This window comes from Pecten maximus, unplaced genomic scaffold, assembly GCF_902652985.1.
Source record: "Pecten maximus unplaced genomic scaffold, xPecMax1.1, whole genome shotgun sequence".
In the NCBI taxonomy this organism is placed as follows: domain Eukaryota; kingdom Metazoa; phylum Mollusca; class Bivalvia; order Pectinida; family Pectinidae; genus Pecten; species Pecten maximus.
Genome location: NW_022981055.1, coordinates 107 through 11,253, shown reverse-complemented (window position 1 = coordinate 11,253; position 11,147 = coordinate 107). Strand labels below are relative to the sequence as shown.

Genomic DNA, 11,147 nt, shown 5'->3' with positions numbered 1-11,147 from the left:
TATTAATTATTTTGAATTTTTTTTAAACTCATAAAAATTTGATTCAAATATATTATGACATTACCATCCAGAATTTAATTTGTATGGATTTCTTCAAGTCGTCACACCCAATCTTGCTTTGTGGACTCTTCCGGACAGAAGGTCGTGATTTCGTGACGTCACACATCGGGAAAATGGCGGTTCAATTCGCCAGCTTCGTCAAAAGATTGAAATATTTCTCATCACTTTCGCCTTTATATCAATGGATCTTTTAATTCAAAAGAATGGCGGAACCCAGAAGATTGCAATTTACCACTTTGGATAATAACAAAGAGACTACAAACTCGGAAACCCCTGTGTGTACTGCACGTTTCGTGCTGTCTCTCAAAGAATCCACCGACGAAACATGCTCGGAGTTTTCTTACACGGAATTACTGAAAAAGCATTCGGTAAGTTATCAAAACGTTTAAAAACCACATGGAAATTATACTTTTGTGTGTTTTTAATACATTCATATTAATTAAAGTACTTTTTAGCTGTTTAAAGCAATGTTCACTGTAGTTTTATTTTCGGGGATTCCCACTAGAAAACGGTTTGTTTTCATCACCCCTTACTCTTAGTCCATGTAAAAGCTCAGAAAATGGCTGAACTACGTCAGTCTAGTGTTCTCGAATTGCCTACAATATAGCCAGACCTTGCCTGTACGCCATTTTGAACGTTTGTGTTCTGAATTCCTCTTTCATTACATTCCCCAACCCCTTGCGGTAAGCTGCCCGGTGTCTTCAAACCCGACATGTGGGGGTCGTCATTTGCATGCTTACTTTCGCTGAATGCAAAAGCGAGGTTTCGTATGATTTTTGAGTTAAAATGCACTGACATTATAGTATGGATGAACAGTTATTTCCTGGCCATATTGGTTTATCTACTTGTGTTTGCTTCGTCTTCCATGTTAGATGCTAACGTGACACATTTATTTATAACCTGATCTTGCACATAACCCTCGGCCAGAAACAGAACTCTGTTCCGATTGGTTGATACTCACTATGAACATTTCCATAGATTGTTAGAAGTTTTGGTGAAGGGTGATTATATTTGCAAACACTACGTATATAATACAACACATTCTGAGTGACCTTTGTAATTTTATTTACCTTATGGTACGATAATATTGATTGCCATATCTGTATTTTACTGTTGTTACTGCAATGTTAGTTACGTCAACAGTATTTATGGGGTATTATGTTGACATGCCTGTGTTACAAACATCAAAATTGTGACGGGGAAAATTTGGGTTGTAGTGGAGGAGGCAGAACGAAATTTAACTAAATTATATAGAAGTAAAAACCATGCGAAATGCGATTAATAATTGACCTATGACGTCATCCAGGTAAGTGGGACGTTGATTATCGGAGATCCTACTTAGATTAGAAGATAGTTGAAACACAGTGTTAACTAAGCGGATTCATTTAGTGGATGTCGGATAGGTCTTTTTATGTTGTATTTGGAAAAGATGACTTTGTAAAAATATTTCCGAGAGCGCGTGCGCAATCGGTTCCGGATCGGAAAGTGGGTCAACACTGATAAAGGTGATGTGTGTATTGATACACGACCGGTCCTCGACAGCAGACGAAAACGTGCATCGTTGTCGCCTTTGTCGTATACTGCACTAAGATAGATGTTTAGGGGGTAATTAAATTATCAAAATATTGATTACTTTGATGCAGTCGCTGTTAGGGTAATATGACTAGCAGTTAATAGAGGCTAGCTGTGTTGTGTGTTGAGTATGTGTATTGGCTGGGGGTGGCGCCGTGTAGCAGTGGCGGTAGCGGTGTCAGTCAGCCGTACCTCAGCAGTGTGACTTAGCCTGTTATCAGGGGCGGGCTTTTGTTCTGGCCGCTGCTACGCCCGGCCCGGGGGTGCACGGCCTCACGTGTATGCGCGCAGCGGCGTGCGCGTACGTACGCGCGCATGGTTACGCGCACATACACGTGTTTTTTTTTTGTTTTTTTTTAAATACAGATAGTTCTAAGGTCCTAGTCATAAACTATAACAATTTTTAAATCAAATTCTTAGGAGTGAGTAGGGTTTATCTTAATACAAATCATTACAATTATTTTGATATTTTTTTTGCTCCATGACGTGAACACCCATTTATGTTTGGCAATGGTTCTACCAAAACACGGGGGGAGGGGGTCTGCATTAGGCTAGATATAAATTAATAGTTATGCCTCCCATTGCAGAGATAGTCCAATATTTAATGGAGAAAATTGAAGAAGCAAAAGAAGGGAGGGGGAGAAAAACCCTCGACTTGTAAAATAATACTTTGAATACACTTTTAAAGTTCCTAACAAGTACTGATAAGATATTAAAGAGGGAAAAATTATTATTTATAGCCCTGCAATCTACTATATCAGCAAGGCAGCTTTTGTAAATATTTAAAAACCTTGTACTAAATACTAAATGTATAATTCTTTGATATCAATTATAAGTTGGGTGAGGGGATGTTACAAGCTTTTTCTGAGCTAGACGGTATATATATAGCTATAGAAACTGAACCCCGAAATTAGATCTAAAATACTGGATCAATTTTTCCATTGGATCTAAAAAAAAGACATAGATAGATCTGATCAACGTTTTGGTGTGCAGCATATTAAATTAATATTGTATTCCACAATTCATAGACAAAATAAATTATGATAATTGTTGTGGTAATTTTTAATTATTTCAACTATTGAACATATACGTACACTGTAGATACTATGTGTATAATTCACACATTATATATATAATGCCACAAATGAATATATAGGTGATGTGGGGATTTTTAGATAATGATCTTCCTTCAGATGGGAGGAAAAAATAGGGAAATCTTAACTGGAGGATCCTGAACTTCTCAGGGTTTGCAAAAGCACTCAATTGATCAGAGTTAATCCAGTCTGAGGGTTCCTCTATACTATTGTAACAGAAGGAGAAAATGTAGCAGCCAAACTGGGGTTCGAACCCGGGATCCTTCGAACTTGAGACGGACACTCTACCACTGAGCTACACCTGGTCACCCAGTCCAGTTCCGCTTCACTATCATATGTGCCAATAACAGATAGGGAATGATATATTGATGATTTTACCGTTGTTACTTGTTTAACAGGCTGATTGTGTGATAAAATGTCATATTGATTGTGGAAGTTAATCCTAAACAAGATTTTTTATAAATGTGTTAATTTTTTATCAATTCCACAGTCTTCTAAGAATGGAGTGCGTAAGGAAAAGTCCTCAGAAGACGGTACAGACAAGGCGAGGAATGACTTGTCAGGGCCGTTTGGAGATGAAGATGACCCAGACGAAGTGGCAAGCATTGCCCGACAATTTGAGGAGAAATATGTATGTATTTAATTATTAGAATGGTTTGTCATGGATTATCTTGTAATATTATAGCTGTCCTGCTATACATTAGGGGAGTAAATATAACCTGACATACACAGAAATTTTGATATTCCACAACAAAACCAAGGACTCCAAGTGAGACATTTGAAAGGTTTTAGATATTTGAAAAAAAATCTGATTTATTTTCAGACCTTCACTTGTCCTTTGAATATTACATAGTATGATATTACTGTATTTATCCAAAAATAAGCCCCCTTTATTCTGACATGCTGTAAAATCATCAATTTTAAAATAGTATGTTAAAAAATGTATCACAAATAATCCCTCCTCACACTTTAATACAAACCTTTACACTAGGGGAGCAGACTTATTTTAGGACAAATACAGAATTAAAGTTACAGTAACGCAGGGTCTTATTGGAGGATAAATATGGTATGTCCAAAACTTTTAGTGGCTGATGAGGTTGCCTCACCTAACCGTATTGCTTTCATCTTCCTGTAGTGAGAGGTAATTACGCTAAAGTGACAAAGGGAGGGGCTTAATTGCGGGGAACATTTTTTTGTTTTTGTATTTGTTTTATTTTTGAAGAAAATCATTTATACATAAATACAAACAAATCACACATCTCTTACATTCTCCGAAATGTACATCATGGAATTCTTTCTTTTATACATTTTAATATTTGTCACACATATCCATCTACAGAGGCTACTTACACACTTGCAAATATATAATGACATACAAAACAGTTTATACACATACACTTACTCACATGTCTGCTCATGTAGTTAGAATACAACAATAGCCAAATTGCGGGGAACATGTTATATGTTCTAACAGAGAGTTTTATCAATCATCGAACATTGATAAAAAAAAGCTAAAAATATCATTAATGAATATAAATTGTTCTGAATCTGTAAATTTTGAGAAATGGGCTTGTTGTATAAGTGTTAATTTTCTTTGGGTTTTCATTTCCAGGGCCCAAAGCCAGGAACAAAAAAGAAGCGACCAGTGATAGAGATGGTGGACTTAGGAGAGGGATACGATGAGAACGATCCTTTCATAGACAACTCTGAGGCCGTAAGATCCAATTATTCTGTTGATGTTGTCATAGTGTTACAGCTAGAGCTACAGTACGGGAAAGTCCGCTGATTGTGTTTATGTATTTATTTTCTAGGTTAAATAATTATTGTAGATGTTGATGTCATTGAGGATCTCATTCTTTGATTGTCGGGGCCGCGGTGGCCGAGTGGTTAAGGTGTCCCAACACTTTAACACTAGCCCTCCACCTCTGGGTTGCGAGTTCGAAACCTACGTGGGGCAGTTGCCAGGTACTGACGGTAGGCCGGTGGTTTTTCTCTGGGTACTCCGGCTTTCCTCCACCTCCAAAACCTGGCACGTCCTTAAATGACCCTGGCTGTTAAAAGGACGTTAAACAAAAACAAACCAAACCAAACTTTGATTGTTCAATTTGTCATTCAGGAATGGTTGATGGAATCTGCATGTTGCATATACAAATGCTTTAACAATGCTAGTACGGCTATATACCTATATATAGATGTACATGTATGAGTATGAAAAAAATCTATGTTAGTGATTTTTTGCCATTTTACAGGAAACAGGCTTTTTCCCCTGGCAAAAAAACAGTGTTATTTACGTCTTCCGAATTGTGGAAGAAAAGCTTGGAGCCTTAAATATCTTTTAGGTCTCCTAAAACCTGTGTTACTGTCACTGACCAGTAGAAATGTATTGTCCTATTGAAATTGACTGACAAAGAGTAATACTAACAATTAAATAACAGCTATCAAAGTCTTATATATAGGGTTAACTGAAACAACTTGATTGAAATATACATTTTTTTTTCTTTATTTTTGTACAGTATGATGAGTTGATGCCTTCAACATGGACGACACGTTTAGGTGGATTCTACATCAATTCAGGAAAGCTGGAATTCCGAGAACTGTCCGACGATTCCATGGAAGCTTTTCAAAAGTCAGCTCCACTCCAAAAAAAGAGGAAGAAGCAGGTATAGGTCAACCAGAGTTCCACGTCATAGAAATTGTTGTTTTGGTTTTCTTTGCCCAGATTTATGTATCAGCATGTATATGGCTGTGTTTTTCTGGTGAAAGAACTTGTGTTTTGAGTGTTTTTAAAGGTTTCTTTGAAAGGAATATAAAGAGAGAGAAATACAGATGGTTTCCAAAGTACATAATATTGTATAGTGCTGGGGTCAATATTTTGGCCGGGTCAAGTTTCGCTCTACATCGCTTTCTATAATTCGCAGTTGTGTTGTACATGTATATAAATATCATTTTCGGTTATCATTATGCTTTGCAATGCATTTTTTGTATAATTTTTTGAGGGTAGAGTCTAGATCCATTTTGTCAATGTGTGTGAAAATTTTGTGCTGTGTATGTATGCACCATCCGAACTGCCATCATGCACCAATGATTTCACTCGAACAAATCCACAAGTACCTTGTAAGTACTAGCATAGGTAATAGGAGTGAGATGTAGTGAGTTAATTGGTCTGGTTTGTGTCTGTCTTGCCTATCACTTATTTCTGAAAATTTCATGTCTCAGATTGGTTCATTTTTGCCTTGACAGGTAATCGCCTCAGACTCGGACTCTGAAAAGGAAGAAAAGACAAAAGAAAACAAAAAAGTTGTAGTTAAGGTGAAGGTAGGTAATCATTGAATATTGGACAAAATCTACTGTTCTGTTCATACGTAACTCTGTCTTCCGAGATTCAGTGGGACATGCTTAACTCTCCGTCTGCCTCTTGCAGAAATAGAAGTGTACATCATCACTTCCAACAATTCCAATGACCTGTTTCTTGTAGAAACAAAAATGGCAGTTCGATAAAAACACTTGTGTAGTCTGTCAATCTTTGGAAAGGTTTATGCAGTACTAACAGTATTTGTAGACAAGTCTTCAGTGAATTTATTCAATTTTCATTTGGGATTGAAATTTTTCAGGATGCCCAAATGATTTTAAATGATAAAAATTGATTTATACGAGACCAATCTGGCAGAGATGTAAACAAATCGAATTAGAAAACAAACATCAAATTTGATATTAAAATTTGTACTGTCCTTACTTTAGTACCCTGAGGTAGGGAGATAATTGCGTTATTGCAGCATGCAAATGTAAAGAAATCATGCTTACACTCCCAAATTTCTTGACAGAATCATTCTCTGGATTTCCGCCCTTCTCAATTTTCAGTGTCTTTGTGTAAACATGAACAGCATCTTCTTTATAAAGGTAACATCCTTTTAAATATTTGAAAAGAATAATATACATGCATAGTTAAGGAAGTTTTCCTTCATAAACTAATCTGTGATATTTCAGAAGAGAAAGTTAAAAGATGGCATGGAGGGTGAAGAAAAGAAGCGCAGGAAGAAAAAGCTGATGAATGGAGAAGGCATAGAAAAGTCATTTAAGAAACCTAAAAAACCAGAAGAAAAAGAGAAACTGAAAAAGTAAGAAACTAAATATGGCCATGTTTTAGGTGATTTATGTGCAGGGCTAGAACTTTATTTTCAAAACCACTAGTCAGTCGGGCTAGCCATTCAAAATTTTACTAGTCCAAATGTAAATTTCACTAGCCCAGTCGGGCTAGTAAAATTGAAAGTTGCTAGCCCGAAAAATATTGGAAATATAACAATGAATATCTATGTTAAATTGTGACATATTTATTATCATGTTTCTCATGTATGTATGTGTCCTCATGTGTAACAGATCAGCAGTAAATACTTAACTAATCTGTTGTGATAATAATCAGAATATAAACTGTAATTATAATATTAATAACATCATAACTTAAATAAATAAAATAAATAAATGAGTTTTGGAATTTGGAAAAACGACAGAAAATGGTCGACCATGCTTTGCAACATATTAGAACGCACTCAAATAATGCACCGACTCTCTTTTGTACAGTAGGATTTAACTTTTGACCACGTTTGTCAGACATTGAACTGTCAATGCATGAACAGTTAATGGGTCTTTTCTCATGTTAACCCTTAACAACCCTTAACAAAGGCACCCTTACGATCACTTATCCCTGGATAGGCCTTGCATACCATGGACTGTCCTGTGGTGTCTATTTCGACCCACGGACATTCTTGTTGTCGCTCTTCTCTGAACTTACGTTCACGTTTGTGATCTTTTTCTCTTTTTTTATTGCTTTCATCCTCATTATCATCAGAATTACTATCACCCACTTTCCGTTTCCTAAAACGTTGAATGTAGCGGTCCATATTCAGTTACTACGAACGCTTTTACAATGTGTCAAAAAATGAGCTGTCATAAACGAACCTGAATGAGCTGCTAATAATTCTTTCGATACAAACGCGAACATGACCAAGACTTACCATGTGCTCAACATCGGAATCCTCGGACTTCATTATGATTTTAATGCTTTCGGAACTCTCGGGCGTTTACTAATGTATATACACGGCAACATGTCAAGTGAAAACGGAAAGTGGAGGATCGTTTTTCAGCGAACATACGAATAAATAATACACATAGGTATGTGAGTTGTTTATTGAAATATTGTCGGGCATGTGACACTGTGATTTTTACTAGCCCGACATTTTGATAAAATAAAGTTATACAAGATTTCCACTAGTCAGTCGGGCTACCAGAATTTCAAACCACTAGCCCGGATAGAAAATCTACTAGTCTCAGACTATCGGGCTACCTTTAAGTTCGAGCCCTGATGTGTCTGATTATCTGACTGTGTTTATCGCTTTACACGACTCAAATATCACTTTATATCAATGACATCAGCCTAATATCAACGACATCAGCCTAATATCAACGACATCAGCCTAATATTATTATTATTAAACGACATCAGTCGTATAATAACAAAATCAGTCCGATATTAACGGTATCAGTCTGAAATTAAAGAAATCAGCCTCATATTAACGACATCAGCCTCATATTAATGACATCAGCCTCATATTAATGACATCAGCCTCATATTAACGACATCAGTCCGATATTAACGACATCAGCCTTATATTGATATCAGCCTCATATTAATGGATATTTCTGATACAACATTATCCCAATATGAAATGACATTAAAAGATCTGAATAGTTGTAGTTGCAGCTTTATGTATTGTATAACATTGTGTAAAAATCTATCACATCTACAGCTCAGACATACTGTTAAATCTGATTAGAAGTGTATAAAATGTATTTATTTTGTCTAAATTAAAGATCAATTTTTAAAATATTACAAGTTCATCTATAAAAAGTATCATTTCTGTTGATAGATGATGTTATAATGTTTGTTGACAGGAAGAAATTGTCGCCGACAGTGGGTGAACTGCTGAAACAACAGACCCAGTCGACGGCCACACCTACCTCTATAAGTAATGATCTGAACTCAGACAGCCAGGAAAGCAATGATTCTTCTCAAGATGGAAAGTCGGATAAAGTGTCTATGGATAACATGGGCGGTAACAACAAGGAGGATTCCAACAGTAGGGAGGCTGGGGAGACCAAGACTGTGGATCCTTCACAGATTCCTAAACTTCCTCAAGGAATTCCACAGCAGCTCGCAGACACCATAGGAAAGTTGAAAGAGGTAAACACTGTATTTATTGGAGCATGTACTGTCAATCACCCTCTGACTCCGCCTACTACTGACCACCATTTCTATCTACGGATGCTTTAATCTCATCAATGGACTAGTATCAATTTATGTTGCTCATGATCAGGACAGTTCCAAAATTATCTTTGTGGAAGGATTTGACAGCATTTTTTCAGAGACTTCTCCACCCGTCAAACTTTATTTACTTATTACTTAAGCTACGTTAGTTTCGTCTATCTATAATTTAGAAGAAATTCAGATTTAAAGCAATTATAAATCAATGTTTTCTGTGAAACAAAATTTGTTATCTAGAATGAATATCCAATAAATGAAACCAGTTCTGTACGTTTGACATTAATTAAGAAGCCATTCCTCAATATATTGTTTTATTTTTAAAGGTAATTGACTTCTTTTAATAACAGCTTGTGGAGGGATGTATGATTAGTGTTTTAATGATTTAACATTACATTTATTAATTCTAAATTTTTGTTGTTGTATCATTAACAAGCTGTAAATCATGAATCTTTCGAACATAAAAATTATGTTTTTGTGGGTATTGTTGGTATAGATATGTATTTATGGGTATAGATATGTATTTGTGGGTATAGATATGTATTTGTGGGTATAGATATGTATTTGTGGGTAGACATGTATTTGTGGGTATAGATAGGTATTTATGGGTAGGTATGTATTTGCGGGTAGACATGTATTTGTGGATATAGATAGGTATTTGGCTACAATGCCCACAACAGGTAGTTCATCAGTGTATTTTTGTAATGTTAACAAGTAAATATTGTTTTTTGTTTAACGGGCTGGATATTGACAATATATGTAATGTCTGTATGTATAATGTTTGATATTATTCACTGTCAGAAACTCCTATTTCACTTGCTCCATGTATAATTTCACTAGATCAATGTCCATGGACAACAGATTTTTATGATGCAGTTTATGAGAATTTCACTATTCACTGTTTTCAGAAAAATGTAAATTTTGATGTGAAGAAGATCAAAGTAATAAAAAAAAAAAGGCAAAATTTTTAGTAATCTCACAGCATTTTAAACATTTCTGAAAAATTGGGATCAATTTTGAACTTAATGTCCAGTGTCCAGGTGATTCATATTAGATTCCAAATTAGTATGAAGAAAAAACTGGTTCAGTAAGTAATAAATTTTCTTTTTCACTGTTTAGGCTGCTAAACACTCGCAGGACGGCAAGTGTAAATTCTTCTCCAATGATGTCAACTCCATGTTACTGAAGTGAGTACCATGTTTTACTAAATGTAGTTCAGTAGCTTCATTTTACTGAAGTTGTTACTAGATGTAGTTCAGCAACTCCATTTCACTGAAGTTGTTACTAGATGTAGTTCAGCAACTCTGTTACCGAAGTTGTTACTAGATGTAGTTCAGCAACTCTGTTACTGAAGTTGTTACTAGATGTAGTTCAGCAACTCTGTTACCGAAGTTGTTACTAGACAGTTCAGCAACTCTGTTACCGAAGTTGTTACTAGATGTAGTTCAGCAACTCTGTTACTGAAGTTGTTCCTATATATTTCAGCAACTCCATGTTACTAGAGTTGTTCCTAAATGTAATTCAGCAACTCTACATTGCTGAAGTTGTTACTAGATGTAGTTCAGCAACTCTGTTACTGAAGTTGTTCCTATATATTTCAGCAACTCCATGTTACTAGAGTTGTTCCTAAATGTAATTCAGCAACTCTGTATTACTGAAGCAAGTATATTGTTGTGCTAATGGAGTTGAACAACTTGTATATTTGTATATTACTTTTAATTTTAAAATTTGCTCTTTAGATCTTGTATTGATCAAAGCAAGAAATGTTTTGGTACATAGATTAACATTTTCTAAGCAGTGAAAGATAAATTGTATTTTTATTCTTGGTAGCAGGCCCTGTTTTCATGAATAAAAACATGAATAGGTTTGTCAATAGTCTGTCCTATTGTTCCATTTTCCATGTATTTTGATATACAGACACAAACAGTATCAGTTCATCACTTGTCCTTTTAAGTTGATCAGAATTGGAGAATGGGGCCTGAAATTATCTGATTTTAAAATCTACTACATGTACTTTCAACTGGTGTTTAAGATCTTGAGCTGTAAATAATAACAAGATTTCTAATTTGTTGTCAAATGTTGTTATTGCAAACTTTAATATCGTTTCA

The 11,147-nt window shown here is 35.5% G+C and overlaps 1 protein-coding gene across 1 annotated transcript; it reads left to right on the top strand.

The window, feature by feature from the left end:
- The first annotated feature begins 148 nt into the window (after positions 1–148).
- Positions 149–10,288, top strand: LOC117319882 (ubinuclein-2-like). Its single transcript, XM_033874595.1, has 8 exons — positions 149–428; positions 3,217–3,357; positions 4,339–4,440; positions 5,240–5,386; positions 5,967–6,041; positions 6,711–6,841; positions 8,673–8,961; positions 10,159–10,288. The coding sequence occupies exons 1-8, from the start codon at positions 264–266 to the stop codon at positions 10,228–10,230; spliced, it is 1,122 nt and encodes a 373-aa protein (XP_033730486.1). The 5' UTR covers positions 149–263; the 3' UTR covers positions 10,231–10,288.
- Positions 10,289–11,147: the final 859 nt, after the last annotated feature.